The sequence below is a fragment of the Ambystoma mexicanum genome, chromosome 2p (assembly GCF_040938575.1).
Source record: "Ambystoma mexicanum isolate Mex_15411 chromosome 2p, UKY_AmexF1_1, whole genome shotgun sequence".
Lineage (NCBI taxonomy): Eukaryota > Metazoa > Chordata > Amphibia > Caudata > Ambystomatidae > Ambystoma > Ambystoma mexicanum.
Genome location: NC_090923.1, coordinates 891,607,239 through 891,632,289, shown reverse-complemented (window position 1 = coordinate 891,632,289; position 25,051 = coordinate 891,607,239). Strand labels below are relative to the sequence as shown.

Below are 25,051 nucleotides of genomic sequence, written 5' to 3'. Positions count from 1 at the left end.
AGGGTGTCTTTCTGTTTAGGGTTTCTGATTGGTGAGCCAGAGTTTCATGTTTCTTTTGATTTTCTTGGGGTTGTGTTCTGTTTTTAGGTTGGGGCAAGGTTGTGGTAGTGTTCAGGGCTTAAAACTGAACGGGATCCCCCTCCATGTCTCATTCTCCTGAACCTATGTAGTATAAGAGCATATATCTATTTGTACCTCAAGCTACTCCTAACAGTGTGTTTGGTTAAGTAAGAGTTTACAAACAGTGGGCCTCATTACAAGTTTGCTGGTCTGGTAGTAACAGTGCCGGTAAAATACCAGCTCCGTTACAACCGGACCGGCAAACTACGGGTTCTGCTCGTGGGTGCCTTTCTGACCGCCAGGTCTGACCTTGCAGGCGTAGAGCATGTCGGATGCACCGGCACCATTCACAAATGGTGCTGGTGCATCCAACCTCCCCATTCCCATTGAGCCCTATGGGGCTCAATGGGAATGGGGAGTAATTATTACTGGCACCCAGCAATGGGGATGTACCGGGTACGCCGGGGCTGGAATGCCCCGGTACATCCCCATTGCGGGCTGCCAGTAAAAAAACGACTCTGGCGGCAGCCGTGCCGGTAATTACCAGCACGGCTACCAACAACGTCATAATGAGGCCCAGTGTTCCCTTATTTTCCAACAAGCAGGATATAAGGCAGAGGAGTTTGTATCCATTTGTGGACTTTAAAGCCTGGTTAGGTATGATCCCAAGACCTTAGACTCAGCACAAGCCATGCTGCTTTGTTTAGGATTAGTAAGAACATGAGTTCCAGTCACACTGCGCCAAATGTAAATTGTTTGAAACTGCTTAAGTTGCAGGAGTATTTAATTGAACAAATGCAGCCCTACACGTGTTTCGAGCGTATCCATGCCCTTCCTCTGAGGCTGATTACATGACAGATATTGTAAATCATTCAAGAGCGAACAGATAATGTAAACAAAACAGACGACGCACTGACTCACCAGAATGACTCTGGGTCATGACTACTACTGGTCCTGAGGAAGGCGGGACATATCGTACTCTGCCGAAATGTAGATCACCCGTACCTACTGATCTAGTCCTGTACAAGTGCAACACCGATCAAGTTTCTTCCCGGTGTCACACGTAGACCCCTAGTTTAGTTACCCAGGAATTCAATCTTTGAATCTATTGGAAAACAAAATTGAAAAGTAGCTGAAATTGAGAACACTACTCAGTTAACACTTAGGATAGTATGTACCTAAGTGTATGCAGATCTTTTTGTGCTTTGGAACACTAGTTGGAAACAATTTGATGTTTATTCTTTTGAACAACTGTTTAAAACTATTAGGATACTCTTTCTTTAATACTTTAGGTTATTACTATTTCTATGTATGTAAATTGTGTATAGGATCCTCTATTTTATTGTCTACATATTATGTTTTTTGAATTTTTTCTTATATTTGTTTTGTATGCAGTGTCAAACTGCTGTTTGAAGTTAATAAATCTTGTGTATTAGTAATAAACAAGTTACTTTTGAAATTAGATATTGAGTGTTTTTGGGCCCTTAAGTTCTAAGGGACCGATATGAGGACATAGGGAAACATGTAAATAAAAAACACATATCTAGGAGTTCTCTATTTAATAGGGAGTCTAGTCTAGGGTACTCCAGCAGTTGAGTAACATATAGACCCTCTGTGTGATGTCCCGTATATTGTGGAGACAACCAATAATTAATATGAATGTCGATTGAGCTGTGATGCTCATACCTGTCAGGACATAACCCTGTTCTTTTTTGTTTATATCCCAGTCCATGACAGAGTAGAGTAGGGAACCACCCTCCAATATATTATATATGGTAAAACAGCGTGCATCAGAAGACCGAAGGCATAGAGCATGGTTTATAAACTTCCAATTTCTCCTTGAAGTAAGATGGCACTTTGATGAACAGACATGTGTGGCCCAACGAGAGTATCTAAACTGGACTCTGGCAACAACAGGGAGCCAGTGGAGTACTCTGCGTGCCCCGAACACCAGTTACCTCAGAGCAATACTTGAAACAGCTCGAAGCACATCATTTTGGATCTTTTGAAGCTTACCCAGACAGTCCTTGCTTGCCCCACCCAGCAGGGAGTTGCAATAGTCTAGCCTGGGTAAGACAATGGCTCAAACCAATTTCTCACAGTTTTTCTAAGTTACCAGGGGGAATATCTGTCTCAGAACCCTCATTCAAATTTTTAACTACGTAGTTTACATGGGCCTCCACATTAAGCAAACCCTCAATAAAAATGCCTAAAGTTTTAACTTTATCGACCATAGGAATGCAGCCTTCATCTCTGCTAAAACACTTGTAAGCCGGGCTCAATTTTTATCTCTGGCCTGTTTTGATCCATACACAATAAGTTCTGTCTTGGCCACATTTGAGCATGTCCAATTTGAGGTCATCCAATATTTGATGAGCTTGTAGATTTTGTCCAAGTTCTCCTGATCCATTTCATGGTTACCACTCAGCTCTTAGGCAACTGGAAGTCGTCAGCGTAATTTGTGAAGAAAACCCCCACTTTTTCTATTTCAACGCATAGGGGCTTAATATAGCGATTAAACAAGGATGGAGACAAACAAGCCCCCTGTGGGACTCCCAGAGGATTGGAGCAAGATCGGATGACACCCCCCCAACATACTCTGGAGTTACTACCACAAAGAAAAGACTCAATCCATACTGTGGCTCCACCTGGTGGAGAAGGCCCACAAGACAGTGCTGCCAGCGGTCCTCCTCTCCCTTGACGCTGAGAAGGCCTTCCACCACGGGGAATGGTCATTCCTGCTCATAGTGATGGAGAAGATGGTGCTGCGGGAGGACTATATCCGCATGGTTAGGGCGACAACAACCTTACGGCCTGCCTATCTATTAATGGATCCCTATCTTGATGCTTCATCCTGAGAATAGGGACCAAACAGGATTGCCCCCTGTCCCCTCTGCTTTACGTAATATACCTGGAGCCCCTCCTGCAGCAACTGCGGGTGTCAGACGAAGTTCATGGTATACACTGCAGTTCTTGCTGGCGACAAGCTGTTCATGCTCAGGCAGACTGGGGAGACGGTGGGGCATGTAGGAGGGCACTTACAAAGTTTGGGGGAACTGCTAAATCACACAGTAGAGGGGAGGGAGGCGGAGGCTCTGAAGGCTACCTCACCTTTCATTTGGAGCCCTGTGGGGATTCGATACCTGGGAATTCAGATAACAGCTAGTCTCCAGGGGTGGTATCTGGCCAATTACCCATCCATGCTGGCCTCCATAAAAGCTGCCCTTGACAAGTAGAGAAACTTGAGAATTTCTGGGATAGGTAGAATTGCGGCAGTCAAGATGGTCACGCTTCCTCAGCTGCTATACCTTTTTCAGGTTTTACCATTGGCGGTCCCCAATACCTTCATTCCGGACCTCGGGAAGATCACAGGTCAGTTTATCTGGAAAGGCAAGCACCCGAGACTCAACTGCAGCCTCCTAACATCCCCTAGGGGTGAGAGTGGTATGGCCATACCCAATTTTCAGGAGCATTACGAGATGTCCTGAATCCGGATCATTAGGCAATGGCTCTCGGGAAGCTAGGAGAAACTCTGGGTGGCAATGGATTGGGCGGTAGCAAGGAGAGATCTGTGAGAGGTTTTGTGGCGTCCACACCCGCATACCATAGCGACATAACAGAATTGGTGGTCGTAACATGGGGCAATTTAGTCAAAAAGTATGGGATCACAACGTTCCCGTCCCCGTTCACTCCATAGTACAACAACACAGATTTTTTTCTCCAGGGACGGAGCCGGGGACATTTGCACACTGGCACAAAGGGGGATGCCACATGACTCGGGACATGTTCCGGGGCCCCACTATACTAGCGTCCCACGAGTGTAAGCAAGGTTTGGGGGGGGAATGAAAGGCTATACTACTTTCAGATGAGGCATTGGCTTTCGCACCCTGACATACAGAAGGCCACAACGCACCCTCTAACCCACTTTGAAAAATACCTAATATTACACACAACAGGGAAAGGGGGCCTTATTTTTCGGGTGTTTTCAAAGTTTAAACAGCACTAATGTGGTCCTATATGGGGCTGTGGGAGAGGACGATTGGGAGGCAGCTAGATAGGAGTGAGTGGGGAAGGTTGTGGGCGTGGTTGTCTAAGGCTTCTCAGCTGCAGGAATGCTGGTATAAGCTGATCTTCAGATGGCATTACACTCCGTTCAGACTTAACAGAAAGCATCCGTAGATGCTGAGGGCCTGTTGGACGGGTTGAGGGGGGATGGCTCCTGGTCACATATATGGTGGATGTGCCCTAAAATCGAGCCCTTCTGGAGGGAAGTGCAGGAGGATCAGCAAAGGATCTTTGGTGTAGGCGTGCCCCCGGAGGAAGTGATCCTGGCGCTGGTTGGGGGGTCACGAGGAGAGGAGCCCAGAGGACAGAGCAAGGCCAGAACAATGCTCACCTTGTCAGCCATGCTCCTAATTGCGCTGCAGTGGAAGGGGTCTGATATCCCTACAGTGCAAGACTGGCTAAGGAAAATCTGGAAGTTTGATGCCCTGGAGTGGGCAACGTATGCAATGAGCAATAACCTAGCGTGCTTCGCCACAAACTGGGGGCATACCCTGGACTTCCTCAGGGAAGACTTTAGAACCCAGTGGTGTCCACAATGCCTGACATTATTAGACTTATTATAAACTTCTAAACTGTTTACCGTGTTGTTCCAATGTCCCTGTTCGATCAAGTGTGGGTACCTGCTTGGGGGAGGGGAGCTGAAAGGGAAGCGGGCGGCGGGGGAGTTTGAACAGTTTTGTAAGTTTGAGTGGGTCTTGTTTCGAATGGCTTATTGTCTGCAGAAAATCAATAAACAGAGTTTAAAAAAAACTATTCATGGGTTTATCTAAGAAGTCACAATATTATGGTGAATTGAACATGATAACTGTGGTTACAAATCAATAACTTCTAAATATGCACATAAGATACAAAGAAATTAGGATTAATGTGATCCCTGATCAGGGTGCCTAGCTGTGGGCCGCTTTGGCCTTCCGGGGCATTTTATTTCTTAGTGGTTTTAAGAAGGTCCTCAGGTGTGATTAGAATAAACTCCGGAAATGTAGAGCGTTAATGGGTGCTAGGTGTGGTTAGGTTATTCAGTCATTTTTGGAGGTTGTTGATGCTTCGGATTTTGGTGATTTTATCCTTGAAGACAATTGCGATTATGTTAAGGCATTTTTTCTGATTGTTTTGGGTAATTGGTGATTTGACACAGTTGTGTTAGATTTTTGTCATTCTTAAAGATTTGCTCTAGGTAGTTGAAATGTGGTTTTGGTAAAAAAACACTTAGTTTCTTTCATTTAATGGTTCTGTGATAGCCTCTGCAGTGGATCTTCCAAGCTAATTTGCCATTTATGCTGTAGGTTACCTCCTATCCTTTTTAAGGAGACGTGCACCGAACAGTAGAATTAAGTATTCGCTAAATACACAGCTGAATAGTTACCTTTTTAATGCATGAAGTTATGTCCCCAATGTTTCTAAATTGAAAACTTGTGTCTCCCCATCTTTATTTCACAAATATCCATCTTTTTAAACTCTCGAATGTGTGGAGGAATATTTCTGCCGGCACAGAATTAAAAAATTGGTAAAAAATATTTTTTGTGAATCCCCCAATCTATTGGATAGCCACATTCTTTAGTAACATCTTTCACTTTTACCCAATTCAAACGGACACATTTGGGCGACATGAGACAGTGGGAGGGCAGGAATTCAAACCTATGTTTCGATATCACAAGCACTTCTCTGCCATAGGCACACCTCCCAGTGAGCCATCTTACTTGCTGCATAATCTTGACCTGCAGGCTGAATACAGTTCTTTGCTGCAGGCACACTACCTCCTGAGCTATTTTACCCAGAGCTTGGAACTTCCTGGGATATGTGCAGCAGTTATATCAATCCACTCAATTACATTACTTGGATTGGGAATTGGTGGGATTGGACTTTGTAAACTATTGTTTCAGCTCATTGGTCTTCAACTGCAAAATACAGGCGAGACCAGAGACATCTCATTGCACATTAAAAATAGAGAGTCCCCAGCAAACCACCAAATTACAGATTGTCTCTCCAGCATATGAAGGGCTGAGACTTTGTTTGCACTTTCACACCTGAGCTCTGTCTGCACTCAATCAAAGTAGTGACAGCAGCATTTGTTTAATGGTCCTTTCAAAGGGTTAACATAACATGCCTGAATGATTTGAGGCACAGTGAAAGCAATACTTAATGTATTTTGTAAAGAAACCTATTCGACTTTGAGTAAAAATTAATTAAGTATTCGGCCGAAGCATGAATATCTCATTTTCAGCTGCAATTCGGCCAAATACTCAAATCCAAATTTGTAATTCTTCATCAAACCATTTGTTATTACTTTCGGTCTCATGTCGTAACAGTAACATTGCCACAACTAAACAGTCTACATTTTAAAATGTTGTAGGTCATGTAACTGAAGACCCAAATGATGATGAGTGTGTGTCCATCTTTGGGTGGATTTGTCTACTCTGGGGCAGAAGCCTAAGCTGTTCATGGTCTGGATAAATAAGATGGTGTTTGGGTGAGGTGGCTGGCCAAGCCAGAGGTTTGCATTTCCCATGAGGAGGATTTTATTAGCATTGGTTTGAATACTTGCCTTGATGTCTGACCATTCCTGTGAAAAGGTGGTGCTGGTCAGTATACCACAATTATAGCCACTTTGGTGTTATCATTGATGTCACATTTGAAAACCATTCTCAAAACTATGAGTGGGGGTTGTAGCAATCATGGTTAATCTATCTCTCCGGACTTAGAAGTGTGACTCCACCAGCTTTCTTGTATGCCTTATTTGTGGTGATCAATGCATAGCCAGCAGGTAGAATGGAATCAATGGTTATTGTACAGTTATCTGTGAACTGTAAGTCTGTGATTGCTAGCAAGTCTAAATTAAACTCTTCCATAAACTGTCAGATGTTTTTGCCCTTTTTAATGGCCAATTGCTGTTGACCATACTGATTTTTATTCTAGATTCTGCAGTATTTTTGGATTGGGCAGGTGTTGGACAGATGTTTTGTCATTAGAGTGTGTGGGTATCCCCGAATTTGGGCAAGGTAAAGGGGATCTGCCTCCCTGTGACATGTGGGTCCTGAACTGTTGAGTTCATTCATATGGTCATTCTCATTGTCCCTGGGTGGCAGTCTACTGACAGTGTTGGGGATCATTGAGCGTGGTTGATTGGTTGTCAGAAGGCTCTTTAGTGAGTCAGGTTTTCGATTTGCGATTAGGCGCATACTAGAGTAATTTAATGAGATTAAGAAGAACTATTTTTGCGTTTTTTGCCTGAACCACAATGTTTCAGTTTTTATCGATGTTTATAGTGAGTCTGTCACATTTCTTTAGTGTCCTATCGTGAACTGGCATTCAGTGGATGTTTTAGACCTTTGGGCAAAACAAGATATTACAGATGTCTCCCAATGTACGTTCAGTCAAGTTCAGTATTCACAATGGTATTTATCTATTTATCTATCCTATGTATACATAAATAGGAAAGGCACACATTGATGACATCCCTTTGATAACACCAACTCTTGTTTAGCTGTCCTTTGTACTACAGATGGCAAAAGGAGGACACCTGTGTACTTCAGCATCGCCCTTTTTGCCCCTCTCTCCCGCAAGTGCAGTGACATAAGGCTGAGAAGCTTTGATGAGACCATTCTTTATCACACTCATAGTATTTTCTATGGTGTGACTCTCCAGATTCACAGGGAGTGGGACAACTAAAGGTGCTCATTGACACCTTGACTGGGAAAGGCCCCGTGGCCCCACTCCTTTGCACATTTACATCGAACTGTTTTTTTTTAAATTGTTGTTCCTGCTGCTCAGCTCCTGTTTCAGCTCTTGTCTTTTCTTTCCCCAGGAATTCGTAAGGGATTGTGACCCTAATCCATGCCCACCTGGTACCATTTGCCAGAGCAAAGGGGGCAGCTACGCCTGCTCCTGTGCCGATGACTCTGGAAGCAGTGAGTGCTGGAAATTCCAAGATCCCTGCCCAGATGGTGCCTGCTCAGGTACGCAGATGGATTTCCAGTGACTTTCCATCTCTGTTTCTTTCCTTCAATTGGTGGTGCTCTCTCTTTCTCCATATTGGATCTGAGGTTGATTTTACCACCATTCATTAAAACACTTTCCATTGCATAGGGTCTTTATTTGAAGTTTGGATGCTCTTTCGTCTCTGTTGTCAAGTGGATTGAAACAATTTAAGATGGTAACTGTTCTGGTTCATGTAATGGTGCATGGAAGAGTCTGCTTTTGGTGTTAGTTGGTAGGGGAGGGTGGCTCCTGAGGTGGAATCAGAATTTGAGACGATTTAATGTCAGGCGCAGCTCTCGAATATTTTTAGTGGATGATGTTAAATATCTCCCCGAATTTGCTTGAGCGTCAAAGAGTTATGATGGAGCACAAAACAATCTAGGGTGGATCCAAGTGAGTTCTTCCCTGTTAAAATGTTTTAAATAATGGGTTGAATGATGCATTTTAAAATACAATATATTAGAAAAATTGTGTAAAATTCCATAAACAGTATAATCAGTTCTCTAAGGTACAAATTGAAAAATCCAGTAGTTGCCGGGCCACCAACCGATTTCAGGAGCTTTTTACAACAATTTGATGTCTGTGTCAAAGAATCTCTAAATGACAATTATAACTTTTAGGTTTCTTTCAACCTAAATTAGTTATTTACACAATGACTGAATTCATAGAATCTACAAATGTACTTTTTTGAGTCAACTTACCTGGGTCTGCATCTAAATACACCTGCTCATTTTGCGACTGAGAGAGAAAACCTTTCCTTTCTTTCATGCCCCTATTCATCTCCCTCTTAACACTTGTTTTCACGATATTAAGAAACCCGGAACGGAAAGTGCCTTCTTCCTGTACCCCGATTTATTCAATATCAACATCATCCTCCAGCTATTTGTACACATTTTATAAGCTATGCAACATCAGTTACAGAAGAAAGTACATATGGAAGTAAGGAATCACAGGAAATACAAGTTTTGATAACTTTTATACGAATAACTGGGTATGTTATGTTGATATTGTACAATCTATTAGCTATCAAACCCTGTATACTTCTGTATCAGATGATGATCACAGAATGAAATGTGAATTAACTAAGAATAAAAAGCATAGTGCTAGACTTTTCTCTCACATAAATAAAGGTAGAATGTTTACTTGAAAGTCCATTAGCACTAGGAAGTCTATGCATGAAATGTAGTCATCGGATGATCACCTTCGAATGATCACCTTATCGACAGAGCGATGAATCTGGGATCTGGGCAGACATATAACTGTGCTCATTGAAGAGAAATCTTCAATTTCTGCTCTGTTGGGAACTACATTTTAGTGGCCACATATTGTTCACACACAAATATTGCACCAAGGGTGTTGATACAAGTTCAAGGAATTCTACAGTGGGACTCAGTAAGTTTGAAAAACTATTCATGGTATTGTACACTAATCTTGAAAAGTAAGGCTTAACAGCAAGTAATTTAAAAAAGAGTGTGTGATTTTTTGCATTCACCTCACAATGAGTCTAACGTTTTGCCTAAAATGCCATTGCTGCAACCAACCTTTAGTTTTTCTAAATACAGTGTATATGTGCATCTCTTTGGCAACCACACCCATGTGAATACCTGCAGTGATGTAATACCCACATGGTCTTACAAATTCCCCTATGCACTACCGTGTACACTAAAGCATCATATAAGAGAGATGCATATCTATTTTACAGCATCAGTGCAAATCCAGGACCATTTACTGAGTTAACTGCAGTTATGTATGCATAGTGGCTTGCACATGATGTGACAAATATAAATGTTTCTTGCTAAGGCTTAAATGGTGTAATGTATAATGTTATCTTAGTGTGCCTCCTGTCGATAATGGCTTACGAAATGGAGCATACACAATATGTTACCAATGTTTGAATGATGCAGCGCCCACTGGTATTTCAGAGTGCCTTGTGCGTGATAATGGGTGCCAATCATTTGAGTTGAGATACCAAAGGTTGACATTTTTGGTATCATCTGTCCCCCCCATTAGGGATTCTGAACCACTGTGTCATGCAGCTGTTGGTGAGAGATAATGCCGATAAGTAGTCTTCAGGCTCAGTTGACAGTTCCAGGCTCAGGGGTTGCCATAGTGTGTAATAAATCCTACATCTATGTTCATACCTCTGTTTTTTAGGTTGAGCATCTTCAAATACATGAGCTCCCACGTTAATCGATTTATGGTATTTGAGAGTTCCTCTTTTCAATACCACTACCAACAGGTTCTGTATTGTATTGTATTGTATTTATTTATATAGCGCACCGAGCCCTGAGGCAACTGGGCACATTTCTTGGGTACATTTGTAGATACATTTACCGTTACACACATAGTCATACACAAAGTTTATACAGTTTACAGGAAGTGTGTTACACATGTTATGCAGGCACAATTTATAAGTCACAAAATACGGCACAAAATATATATACAACGGCGTAAGATAGTGGAGAGTATATACAGCAGAATGTATTATGTTTGAAAGGAGCGGTAGATTTAGTTTTCATTCATAATGACCCAGGATTTGGCTTCTTTCCGGAATTTGTGGAAGGAGGGTTCTAGTCAAATGTTAGATGGTAGAGTGTTCCATGTTTTGGCTACAAGGACTGGGAAGCTTTTTCCTCCTGCTTTTTGTAGTTTGAACCTGGTTATGATAAGGTAGTTGGAGTGGGATGATCTGGTTTGTCTCGTTGAAGTGTTTAGGTTAAATGTATCACAGATGTGTTTAGGTGCTTGGTTGTGTATGCACTTGTATGTGAGGGAGAGGGTCTTGAGCTTGATTGTTTGGTTAATTGGGAGCCAGTGAACACTGCGTCTCATCTCCGAGATGTGTTAGAATGTGGTCATGTCATTCTATGTGAAGTGATGATTTACTGGTGTTGGTTTTGGGATTCAAGATGGTGTAACTGTAAGTTCATGCTGTCGCATAGTTTCTGGGATGTCTCACCTGAATACTTTTGTTGCTGGCATTTATTGAATTGGATAAGGTTTTCACCATTGGACCATTTTTATGTCACTAGCATCACTAGTGTTGGGTCTATGTGATTGTTATGGCAGACTCTGTGCATATGTGTTGAAAGGTTTTGCCTCTCCCAACATAGCCCAGGTATGTTCAATGTCGTATATGTTCTTGATCTGGGAGAAATGCACTTCTGGCCATAGATTGTGCCAGATTGTTTGGTTGTTTGTATGCAATTAAGCGAGCTCCGGATGTTGGGCAACAGCGCTCTTTCCTCTTCCTCTGGAGACACCAGATATTTCACCAGCCTTACTCTTTGGTCTGCAAGACCCAAGCACCTTATTGAAACCATAGTCCTGAAGAAGTGACACCTCGTAAGGTGAAACACTCTTACAGCCTCAATAAAAGTTGGACGGTGTGTTAAACGTCGTCAGTAATGCGGCTGTAATTCTGCTACTGCAGCATTACCACACCGCCCAACTGCGAGTTTGGCGGAGAGGTGGATGATTCACCTCCAGCTAGAGCTGAAGGTAAATCCGCCACCGTTCTGCCCAAAAAGTGGCAATATCCCCACGGAGTCAATTGATGGGGACAAACACTGCCTACCAGCACTTGTAATCTGGCAGTAATTCTGCTGGACCAAGTGGCGGAAACATTAATACCATTTGGTGGTATCGCAGTGGATTTACCACAGAGATACCACCAACCTCCTAATGAGGCTGTTAGACTTCTAATATAAGAATAAACACTACACACTCATGTAACATGCATAGTTGGAATAAAAATGTACAACTACTTCTACCTGTTTTTATGTCTGTGGGGAAGGATCCACTTCTTAGGAGATTGTATGCAGCATTTGATTGACATGATCACAAATATATCATATTTAAGTGCAGAGGCTTCTTTTTCTCAACTTCACTTTCTACCAAACATGCCCTTACTCATGATTACAAGAAGATGCCCCTAATTTATTTATTTATTTATTTTCATTTTGAAAGGGCTCACACAGCCTGGGGGCATTGAGGGCTGTTACAGGAATATGACTTAGTTGCGTATTTATAACCAGCATAATACCCAGAGGTTTCTAAGCGCAGACCCGGGGATTGAACCTGTGTTGCTTCGTGTCGTCTTGTTTCCAAGGCGAGCACGTTGCCTCTGAGCTATCCTCCCGGGACTCCTGCAATTGCTTCTGAGAGATCCTGCAAAGATCCCATCATAGCCACCGAATCTGTGGTTCTCTTGAGTCCAGGAGACATCCTGACATTCCCAGGTTGCATTACTATTAAGGCAGGGACCATAAAAGTGACATTACAGCAGCAATTTCTAAGTCTTCTCTCTTTTGCTGTCTTCTAGGAAATCAGTGGATATTCTTGTACGTACTGGCTCCAGTCACCATCTTTCTGCTGCTGTGCTGCCTACTGTGCAGTTGCGTGCTACTGCGGAGACGTCGGAAGGCCAGAGAGGGGGACGCGGTCGATGGGCGCTGTGTGAATAATCTGCCCGATGCAATGAATCTAATCCAAAATGTGACCCGAAGTGACCTTGAGCAGGTGACCACTGAGGAAACACAGCTCAATGGCAGTGTTGACCTTCTCTTCCCTACAAAGAAAGTGGATGGACTGGATGACGCTGACATCTTCCCGACCTGCAACCTTAACAAGCTTGACCTCTCAAACCTAGAGCGTGAGAAACTAAATAAGCGCCATTTGATTGACTGCGAGGTGTTTAAGCTCTGAGGGCACAGAGCGGATGGTCGGCGTTGTGTTGAACTAGCTGTCTGTCGGGGTCCCCACCTAACGCAGGAGGCAGAGCGGTGCTGCCATGGAGACCAAATGTCTAGGTGACCACTGGGGTAGACTACACTGGCACTGGCTGGGATAGCCCCAGGGGCCTTTCATGACAATGGAGACTACTGGAAAGGACTCTAGTGGGCTTCTTTAGAAGCTGTGATATGTTTTATTGGACCAACGTAAGAATTATTCGCAGATGTTACATTTCATGAGGCTTTTTTAGCTGATGTGGCCATGGTGGGATGGGCAATGCTATGAGTGAACCACTGGATTTGTATCAAAGAGAATATGTTGTTATAGCAGATGTTTACCCTACCTTAGTGTGGCAGGACCATGTTGTCTACATGATACATTTATTCTTGGCTCCCCTTGTTCGAAACAAGTGAAAGGTTTGACCTGTGAGCCAGGCCTGGAGGGGTGACCCTCCCACTCACCACTCCAAATAGACTAGCCATTTTGTGAACTGACCTCCTTCTTTCATGTACTGTTCATTCATGAAATTGAATCCCACAATGGAGAATCATGCTTTGCAGAAAACGTCCTCCACAAGGATCCAAAGTCTGCCCCAGAAGCACCTCCTTCTCACACAATGATGGAGGCAACCTCAATCCTGGAAATTCCTTCCTCCTATGCAGTGCTTCAGGGCTCAAGGCCATTCCTGCCCTCCAGATTCTCCCCGCTTCGCATACTGCCTCAGTGATATAGGGTAACCCAAGCCGGTAAGGGGCGTTTCCTTCACACGAATCCTGCCCTGGAAGGACAGATGCATGCGTGCACACACATACACCCTCTTCCCACCCACTCACCTTTATTCTGTCTCACACACTCTTTTCCTTACACTCTCTGTCCTACACCCTCATAGACTCCCCCCACACTCTCACCCCATACACGCACACCTGCACACATCCCTCCTGCTTCTATTGATGGAGGCCAATCCACTCTGAATGATTGACTTCTGTTATTTTCTTAGACACCCAACCCTACCCCCCAAAGGATCATCTCTCTTGCAATGTGTGCAACTAAAAGGGTCCAGGTGCACCCTGGAGGGGACATTGGGAGTGAACAACTGTGCTCTGGGGTGATCTTCCTGTTCCAGTTCTGCACTAATAGAGGCCAGTCTTCACCAGGGAAGTCTCACTCTCTCAAACATTGCACTGGCCATGACGCCGCTTCCTGCTCTGGTGGCACTTTCACTGCTCAGAGTACACGAGTGATTGGTTAACGGCTGTCCTTTGGTGGCACCCATCCCAGGCAGTACTCCCTAATGAAGCTGAACTCCACGCTGAGAAGAACACCTTTCAAATAGTGTCCCACTGCAAGCGCCGCCCCCCATCTTCATGGAGTTTTGGCGGGAGAGTGGAGTTCACTCTGTGTTTATTCAGTCCTCACTGTTTGACGACATCCCTGCTGCTGTGTAACTAGTTCTCTGTATAGTGCTCGCCCAAGCTTCGCAGGCGATGGCCACTCTCTATCTTGGGACACTTTTTGAATGTTGTCAGATGTTTGCACTCTCCTTTGTTCTTGGCATAAGGCACTTAATGTTTGATGCTGTTTGATGAGCTTGCTCAACATGTGTTACCGGGTTCACCGATACATTCATATTTTCATCATGATCTTCTTGGGATGTTGATGGGAGCTATTCCAACTTCCGAGTAAGTGCACTCTCATCCTGGGATGATGGAATTGAGCATTATCGTTCTCCCCAGCATCACTTTGATGCATTGTCAGACTTGTGCATCCCATTAAGCCTTTCTCAGTGTTCAGCAACATGTGCAGTCTGTGTATTTAATCATTAGGTGCCAGTGGGGGACAGGGGCATTGTTGGGTTCATTACACCCTCACTGGATCTGCACAGTCTCACTGGTTGGTGCGCTTGTTCATGTCAATGCGTTGGGGCCAGCAGGCAGACTTTCTGACAATATCATTCAATGCAATTAATGGTGTGCCATCCTTGCAGGCTTTTCCCATTGTTGCTAAAGGTGGGTCATTTATACCCTTCATGCAACAAACAATAACGCAGCTCTCTAGGCATGTGAATTAGTATCCATATTTTATCTGTTTATTACTTTCTTTGAATTTCATATCTGACTAATGCTATCCCTTCTTCCTAGTGTATGTGTTCTTAATGTATAGCTTTTCTGTCTCACTTGGTATCATCTCCATAGTTTGGAGCACCTGCTGCTTGTTCCTAACTTCTTTTGCTTGCCTCTCGGGTGGTCCTCCTGTCGCCCAATTGCTGTCTTTTTCTCTGTGCCATTATCTGTCGTTTACCCACTCTCTCTTTCCCCATCGTGCCCCTGGGGTTGTACTAGTCATGCTCCCATCCCTGTTTCTTTCTCTTGCCTGGCTCTAATGTCACTGTCTAACTCCTAGGTCAGGATTATTCCGGTTGTCTCCTCATATGTCTGCCACTCTCCTTCTCTTCTGCGTACTTTCTTTTTTCCTTGTGCATATACCCGTAATACCACCCTTCGGCCTCTGGAGACTCCATTAAGTGGGCAGAGTTTCCCTATTTCTATCGTCAGCACCCTGGGTAGGTATCAATCTTGTGACTTGGCTCTGTTTCTACCTCAACTCAGGTTTTGGATCATTAGTCTGGCCTGTCTGTTTCTACCTCTATTTCGGGATCACTGTTGACTCCCTCCATTTCTACTTCGGGATCATTCCTGGTGCCTTGCCCTGTTATTGCCCTAAGCTTCACTGCTTGGGTTTATCCTTGCCACTTACTCTTACATAAACTCTAGCTCTACAGTTTGGAAGCTTTCCTTTCACCTGTTTCTACCTCTTGGCCTCTGGTGACCTCTCTCTGTTTTTACTGGCAACCTTGAGACCCTCCTTGTTGCCTCTGTCTGCTTCTCTCTCTAATGTGGGCTCATTCCTGTAGCCCTGCTCTCCTAATACTGCTGGATTTGTTTATTGGGATGATTTAATATCATCGATCTGTGTCTATCTCCAGATTTTTAGGTTGGGATCCTTTCTGCCGCCTTTCTCTTTTACTGTATCCCTCCCTCTCCTGACACCTATTCTTTGTCTTCGTCCTTCACTATTAATTTCTTTCTTCTACCTCTCCAGTCATAGCCCGGTGTCTTCACCATCCATTCTCCCTGTTTTTTCCTTCAGCCCTCTAAGCTCATATCTTTCATGAACGCTGTTTAAGGGGGTGTAAGTGGAGGCAATTACAACCTTTGGGGATTTCCTCTCAACCCACCCCCTGTTAATGGATACCTTCCTCTCCCGGGTTTCCTGATCCCTTGAAGTAACTCCAGATGTAGACTGGATTCAGAATGTTAACCCCTCAGTTGGACCAGACCTGATGTCCAATCGGGGGCCATGTTTGCCCCCTTTCTTTGGTTCAATTTTTTCCATATGCTACAGAAAGTACTTTAGGAACTTGTCACCAATGTTTAGTTTGTTAGCATGTTATTTCATGGCATTAAACAGCCATGCTGCTCACATCAATGTGGCACGTGTGACACTGATGCCTGTTTGTCCAGCTATCCCATGCATTTTAATGTGTTTGTGACACTGAACAAATATGGCAAGGGAAGCCGTTTTCGGTCACCATATCAACCGTGCCATTTGGACTTACCATGGAGCCAGGGAACCAAAACCAGTTTTGTGTCTGCTAATTTCTGAAAGATTGTCCTGGCTACATCTTCTCTGACTGCCAACACTCCTTCAAAGGAAATCACTGTCGGGTTGCACTCGTTCAGGATCATTCTTGCCCTTCTATTCCTCCCGTTTCCGAGACTGATGTCCCCAAAGTCGTTGCTGCATGTTTGGGGCAAAGCTGAAGGGCAACCGGCACCGGCTGACTGGCTCTGCCAACACTGCCACTAGTTTCAAAGAATTGTCATTTTTAAGGGACATTTATACAGTGGGAAACAACACAACACATACTCCCTTCCCCCCAGCAATGGCACTGAATGACCCGTCCCCCTGTTGCTAGTCATCTTTTCTTTTCTGTCTGGTTTCAAATGCCTTTGTACTCGTTCGACTGACCTGGTTTAGTCCTTTTACAAACTACCTCAATTTATTTGATTAGGCATGAAATGAGGAGCGTAGCATTGCAGACACACGTGGAACATGTTGAATGGTATCAGGAGGATAGCTCAGGGGCAACGTGCTGGCCTTGGAAGCAAGACGACACAGAGCACCACAGGTTCGATCCCCGAATCCGCGCTTAATGTTCGATCCCGGATCTGCGCTTAGAAACCTCTGGGTATTAAGCGTGTTATAAACAACCTATCATATCATAGCTGAGTGTAAAAAGTCTTGGGTGGCATTTATTGAGTGGAAGCGTCAATGGGTTCTGCACACTCATGCACTCTTATGCTTTCCTCTGAAATTCAGGTATCCTGCCTCTCTCCATCAAACAGCATTTATATAGTGGGGAAAGACTTTCCTTTCATCCTCTAGAAGAGAGTATGAAAAATCAGGGATTTACTACCTCTCTTCCATAGCTACTCGCTCCAGGTCCTCGTGACCTCCTGTATTTTCCAGGTGCCAGAAGCAGGACTGAGTAAGAAGTCCCTGCAGCGGGCACAGTTGCCCACATTTTGGGGATGTCTGTAGGATCATACATCATTTCCTGCATGAGTTAATGAAGAGATGTTATGGTGGACCATTGATGCTGTTGATGGCCCTACCCTTTGTCTGTGGGCGGGCGAGAGGAAGTGGAGCGATGGAAGCAGTTTGTGGGCGGCTGTCGGAGCTATCAATCAGTGGTCACATGGAAGGGAAGTGGTCAAGATTACACTAATTCTCCTGAAGCTGAGGGATATATTCTCTTGAAAATATTATGTAGTATGTCCAGACCTTGACAGACAAAAGCTGTCAAAAATCACCACCCACACAAAAGGGTTTTTTAGGTTAATACCCTCTGCACGTGGAGGCCAATCACCCTGGATCTGGGCACTCCAGAATGGGTAGTTCTCATAGATCGCCCACCTGCCAGGAAGCATATTGTGGGCACACTTAGCTGACAACAGGAAACATCCCACAAAGAGGAACTTCACTCAGAGGTCAAAGACTACAACTCTTAGGAGAAGGGGTTTCTCCCGATCTACCAGTTTGCCCCTAGTTTGAACAAGAAATTCCCCCTCTTCCACTGCCATAGGTTTGCATCCTTGAGAAATCCAGGGGATGCTCTTTCAAAATAGACCATCTTCTAAAGCATTATGATCCAAATGAAAATGTGATTTGAAATGGCAGACAATCAAGTACAAGAGTGCACTGGAGTACAATCGACCAGGTGTCTAGCGGACACTCCTGCTGTGCAGGGAGGTGACCATCTGCTAGACATTTGTCAGGCTACCACATGGTCTTCTTTACATACCTTACAACAAGCAATGCTGTGGGGACACAGTGGCACAGGAAAGACACCATTTTGGATACGGTGTCTTGCATCAGTTTGTTATGCAGCATAATGGTTCCACAGAACCTTCATCCGACCAGCCTGTACCCTTTACTACTTTCAGAATTTGCAAGAGATCAGGCGCATGTGAGAGGAAGGTATCCATTAGAAGTCAATGTACCTACTTCCAGTAATGGCGTTTTTACTGGGTACAGTCTTTCCTCCCCCTGCATATTCTTCATGCGCTTCCTCCCCTGTGGGAATGGTTTGTAAGCCTTTGCAATCAAAGGTAATGCCTATTTGGCAGTTGTGCCACTCCTCTACCCTCTCTGAGGCAGGGACAAGTGGTTGAAACTGTCCTCATAATGTCAAGGCTGGCATCAGTGGCATCAGCGTCACCGTGACTACGTTAAGATAACATACTCAGTCTAATGGTGCTACTTCTGGACATGAGGAACCTGTTTGGGAAATCTTGTAGCCATCAACACAATGTTTATTAGCAGAAAGTAACTTGCTCTTCTTAGTCTAAGTTTACAGACAACCTGTTCTTTGCATTTTTAGCCCCAGTGGGAGCAAGCAGAAATATGCAAGCATTTGTGACCCACACTCATTACACTGGAACCAGGATGAAACAAATGGCCTCAGATTCTGGTTGCCATTACTGATAATGGGGCTGTCGCTTTGGTATAGGCAGAGTTTCCTAGTGTGACCCCCCCTTTGAGTGTTTATATGTTTCACGCTTACTGTACCACTTTAACTACTTCTTGGGATTTCATGAACATTAAAAGCTACCTGATGTCAATACTAGTTTAATCCTTGTAGTTAATGGTCTTCTGACATCACCTCCCGTTATTGATTGGGGGTGTGGAGGGGTTCACAGGGTGTGTGATACTACTTCCACTTTATGTCTGATTTATGTGAAATGATGCTGCTTGTGTATGCCCCCCCTAATTTTGGGGAAATATCACCAACTGTGCATTTCTAATATGTTCTCTCTCTTTCCACTCCTACACTGGTGCATCCCTCCCACAGACTCTCCTTGCTTCTTATATGATTCTATATGCTTACCCTTTTTTGTCATTGTGACTGTTAAAACATACTTCTGCCTGTGCAACTCCTGCTGTTCTTTGTTTCGTACATATAACTTGTACTGGTGGTGCCCGCCTTGCTTCACCAGATAAATGCTGAACCCTTCACATTCCCCTATTGTGCTGGAGCTTCAGAGAGTGGTAACGGGGGGTGGGTAGAAACCAGTGCTTACCTTATGTCTAATCCTCATGTCTTATCCTCTTACCCTATGTGCCTAGTAAGACGTTGTGTGAGGTAACACCATGAGCGACGAGTAAAAGACTTAAACACTAAATGGGCTCATTGTTTTCTCTCCTGAGATTGGTGTGTGTTATGCAGTATTCCTGGTGTGTTTATTACATGGTGTGAAACGCAGAGCTGGATTTGGGACAAACAGGGTAGGTAGAGAAGGGCCAGATGGCTGGGGGCTGATAAAGCCCATGTCCGCCCACCGCAGCCAGGGGTAAAGCCATTCTCACCCCAGGGTTTATTGGGGTGCGAATGGTTTCTATTTTTCTTCACGGGAGATTGGCTGCGCAAGCAACGCCAATCTCCCGAGAACAAAAAAACCTCAAGATGGCCGCCGTCAAAGGGAAAAGGTATTAAGTCCCTTTTCCATTTCTTTGGTGGTGACCGGGAGCTGGAGGAACACCAGGACCGAGCGCAAAGCTCTGTGAAGGGGTGGTGAGGTAACAAGTAGAGGCTCCCTGTTGCCCCCCACATTAAAAAAAAAGATCGCGCCACTGGGGAAATGAGCCTCTTGTGTGGCTGGAAACAGCAGGTGGAGAATGTGTTTTCTCGCCCGTTGTTCCAGCCACCTGATTGGCTCAATGCCCTTCTCCGGAAGTGAAAAGGGTTTATATTTGCCTTGTTGTCCTAGCCTTGCCCCATGCTCAACAATCTCTAATGTGTCCTGGTGTTTCTGATAATGTGGCCTCCACAGGAGTACATAGCAGATAATATAATAGATAGTCTGAACTTTCCACAACTAGTAAGTCTCTCCAGTTGTCCCCTGATATTTTCCATAATGATAGTAATCCCAATCCCTAAATTATCTGACAAATCTCTGATATTGCATTCCTTTTTAAACACCTTGGTTATGGTGAATCCAAGAAAAGTGAACCACATTAACAATACCTATTACTCTAGGGTCCACTGTACACCGCTCGCAAGCATCTCCAATCCCTACAATTATATGATCAGTCCCAAACACCTGAATTTATGGTTCTTTAGTATTGTGCATGCAATGGATGGGGTTCGTAGAATAACTCTGAGTCCAAATAATCGAATCAACCCAGGAAGATGGCAAAGGTTGCTGTTTTGTTAACAGTTATCTAAAACAGGCAGGTTACAACGGACATCAACGGACATTCGTTCAGTTCTTGAGAAAGTTCACATAAAAAACAAATTTACATGCAAAATATATTTCAGCAATGACGTCATACTATGTGGCAAATAAGAAAAAACTATGAGGGATTGTGATAGGTTCAAGGGGAACATCCAAGTATACTTTCTATAAGGGCTGGGATTGTGATTGGCTATCTACTGTCAAGTGGACAACTTATGCCTACCTCTAAAACATGTCATCTTCAACACTATTTAGTACACAGTATATCATTGGCTCTCAAACTATAAGGCCCTTCGTTATACGGCCTTCTACAATTGTTTGGCATGCTCGTCCCATGTCTGGAACATTCGGTTCACTTAGCAGCACCTAAGCTCATGCCCAGGTGCCAGGAGGTGGACTTGACTTTACCTCCCCACCCAATTAGCCCAACATCTCTCATCACCCATGCATATTGTCTTCGATGTTCACCGACACAAAGGCGGTTTCGCCTGCAGTCTATTTTCTACGTATAGCCAGCTTCTATAATCACTTAGTCTACTTTTTCATCGTCTGTACAATCATTGAACGGTTACATTTCTATAGCACTTCGCATGGGTGCAATCTTCTTTTCTGCATATCAAAGTTTACTTGATTCTTAACTTCGTCATCAGTTTCCACAAGATCCATACATTTACTTCAGCCAGTATTCTCAGTGCGTCACGCTCATCTCTTGTGACATCATTGGCTTCTCTTTCACTCTTTTTCATATTCCTTCAGGGAGTTCCTCCCTCAGGTTGCCATCTCTTCGGGGATACATTCTATAGGGTTTTTTCAGGGGATACGTTTTATCAAACACTCGCTGCGGAATTGGCACAACTGCTGGTGTCAAACATGGCGCAGTCTCCGACTTCCAACATATAGGAGGCAGGGCGTGGGATTTCCTGCAGAGGCATGCAGCTGCTCCTCTACACACTGTTACTCAGGAGGTGGATGAGAAGCACATAATTATTATAATTAATTATAATTGGCTTTTTATAATGCACTTAATACTGAAGAGGTTTCTAGGTATAGATTCAAACCTGTGTTGCTCTGCGTCGTCTTGCTTCCTAGACAAGCACATTGCCACTGAGCTATACTACCCATGCCTCTGACTCACAATTAAGTACCCTTCTAGTGTGCTTGGGTCACGACGACCAGCACCAGTTCATTGCACATTTTTGGTTTTGTGCCAATATTATATATTGAGGCTTTTATCTGTGTCTTGCCAATCTTAACACAGCAGGCTACATTAGATCGAATTTGCAAACATCCTAATGTGTGATCACTGTATCAAGATTTAAATGCCCACTGTTCAAGCTGGAAAGCAGTACTTTTGCAGTTTGGTGAAGAACAAAGGACCATGTTAGACATTTGCTTACCTCTCCATGCCTCAATGTAGCTAGGGCGTGATGTCCCTAGCTGAGGCACAACCCCACACGCTATCAGGTAGCACAGGATGGCATATGAAGATCCAAGAGGTGCCAATCTGTGACCGGGAGCCCACTCCCAGTATCCTCCAAGGGCTTGGGTAAAATACCTGATACGCAAAATGTACAGTCCGCAACGCAGTCCAGCTGAGGTGTTGCTGGGTGGGGGTTGAGGGGGTTATAGCCCTGGGGCTTTTAGTTGTAGCCCCAGATAGAAGCTCAGGGGCTACAACCAAAAGGCTAGCTAGCCCCAGTCCCGACATTAGTACAGACCTGGCAACACCCCTGCAGTCCAGGATTACCCAATTTAACTGAAATTGTTGCTCATCCAATGGAGCTCTTGCATATAGGTGTGGTTTGGGTAGACGAAGTGGAATCTATGCCACATTTTCGTGCCTCTTGATAAAGTCGCACACAATGCTCACATTTTATTTCCTCTTTTTCATTGAGGTCGTGCTGCCCATTGTATTTATGAGGGGAGCGCAACTCCCACCTATCCACCTTCTTGATCCCCACCTTCGTTTCCCAATGCCAGACACATCATTTCTCTTTATGCCCCCCAACAATATCATTTCGATCCCAAACAATATTTGCACCATGATATTTAGTGCCACTTTACTATTGCCATCTTAATGTGAACTGTCACCATTTTGTTGCGGCGTCGAACAAGGGATGTGAAATCTCACTCGCTGTCACAAGCCTTCCCAATGGTTTCACTTCTGATGTTGACTCTCAGGCGCTGTTGCCTGGAGTGCCGGATGCTGGCAGGATCCTGGGTGTGCAGCCAGTGTCTGCTGTGATGACTCTTAATGCAGTAGGTATATGAACGGGATACCCGCTTAGCCAACGCTTTAAAGATTGGCAGGCTGCCTGACAGAGCCAACTAGAGTACTGGGCTACGCTGGTTTTGAAATGTCTTTCTTTTTTATTTTTTTAAAATACTTTATTGAAATTTTCCAATAGAAAACAGAGAAAGAAAAACTATACAATTTAACAATCATTAAATAAAAAAAAAACAGTCAACATATGAGCAAATTACAATGCAAATTGTATACAATGTGTACAAGTAGCACAGTGCTCAGAAGATTGAGAAAGAAAAATTAGACAAAGAAAGCGAAATTGAAATGTCTTTCTGTTCAAAAGCCTTTCACTAAACTCTAAGGAAGAACTTTTGAACATACCAAAACCTGGGATATAACTACTACCATGAGTGAGGTTTGAGAAGTGGGGGCTCCAAGCATATGTTAGTGGTTCCTGGAGTGTGCATATTAGCCAGAGAGCCTCTTGCAAGCGGAGCATGTCCCCACTTCGCAATTCTTTTTTTTAAGTCTGCAAAATAGTGCTTTTTACATCACATTTTCTCAATTATTTAGTGACCGATTGCATCTAGGCAACACAAAAAATTGGTGGGATTCAAATATATGAAGGAATATTTCGTTTGTAACTCTGACCTACAAATTGCACGTTAACAACAGAGTTTTAGAAGTATAGTGTTCTAACACACGAGCATGGTAATCCTCTGCTTTGTTTGATACATTCACACATATGATATATGATATATTTTATTTCTATCGCACTCGTACACAAGTGTTTCAGAGCGAGACAAGGCAAGGGAGGGGAACAGGGGAGAACAAAACAGCGATCTTACTAGGCCCAGTGACATTGAGAACGCGCAAGTGCATGGGAGAGGGGAGGGGAAAGGTGCATGGAAGGGGGGAGGAGTGGAAGGTGCGAAGCAGAGGAGAAACAGATAACTAACAATAAATAAATAATAGAGGCAAAAAACAGTGGTAGTGCAGCCAGAAATTTGCAAGTGCTAGGTTTAAAGCAGCAGACAGGGTAGGTTGGATAAGTGCTCGAAGAAAAAGGGGGAGGCTGTATGGGTACAGATACAGACCCCATTGCAAGGGGTGGCCCGGAGGCAGTGCTGGAGGGTGGCAGGGTGAGCAGGTACCTGGGCCCGAAGAACAGAGGGTGGCCAGGTGCACGGTGCCAAGAGAGAACAGATCAGCAGGGGAGAGGGGGAGCGAAGGCAGAAGAAAAGAGGAAGGTCTTGAGGTGCTTCGGAACCAGAGATGGTTCTCCTCAAGTTTTAGAGTGGCAGGGAGGCTGTTCCAGAGGGAGGCCCCAGCCGAAGACAGAGATTTACCCCCAGCTCGTTTCTTTGAAAAACGACTGACCCTGAGGGAGTTGGAGGTAGAGGAGCGAAGAGCTCGAGAGGGGAGGGATTTGCGGAGGGATAGCTGAAGGTATTTTGGACAAAGGCCCCAGAAAGCCTTGTGGACAATGCAGAGGGTTTTGAATTTAATCCTTGCATCCACTGGGAGCCAGTGGAGAGATTTCAGAGCTGGAGAGATACGATCCCAGGGCTTGAGGCCAAGGACAAGTCTTGCAGTCCTGTTCTGGATTAGTTGCAGAGGGTGGAGAGTAGAGGCAGGTAGATTTAGAAAGAGGCTGTTACAATAGTCCAAGCTAGAGAGAACCAGAGCTTGGGATACCATGAGCTTCTGGGGGAAGGAGAGGAAAGGCAAAGTACCTCTGAGGAGGAGCAGTCGGAAATTTGACTTTTTAGAGACCTCAGAGATGTGGGCGGAGAAGGAAAGGGTGGAGTCAAAGATGTTCTTAGCCTCGCAGGTGGGGGTAGGAGGAGGTCCAAGAGAGGCCGGCCAGAGAGTGAGGGCATGGACCTATGACCTTTTTGACTTATGATGTAGTGTTTCCAACTTTGTATTGTGGAATTGCCATTACTTGATATCCTCTAGGTACTGATCTGCCAAACATTTATTTAATTTTAGTTTTATTAACGTGTTTGGTTAATAGTCAAACCTTTCCCCTAAAAATACAAAATGTATAATTAAAATACAAAATACACACACATAATACATCTTAAAACAGTCGTCACTTTTCAAAATGTCTGTACATAAATATGAAACTAAATAAAAAACATATCACTGTTAGACTAAAAGCAATAAA

At 44.2% G+C, this 25,051-nt stretch overlaps 1 protein-coding gene across 1 annotated transcript in view; it reads left to right on the top strand.

The window, feature by feature from the left end:
* The window catches only part of LOC138566872 (protein jagged-1-like), a 453,219-nt gene extending 433,639 nt beyond the window's left edge, over window positions 1-19,580 (top strand). Inside the window, exons 13-14 of the mRNA XM_069644589.1 lie at window positions 7,928-8,078; window positions 12,425-19,580. Of these exons, the coding sequence (XP_069500690.1) occupies window positions 7,928-8,078; window positions 12,425-12,807 (534 nt within the window). The 3' untranslated portion in view covers window positions 12,808-19,580. The remainder of the gene's footprint in view (window positions 1-7,927; window positions 8,079-12,424) is intronic.
* Window positions 19,581-25,051: the final 5,471 nt, after the last annotated feature.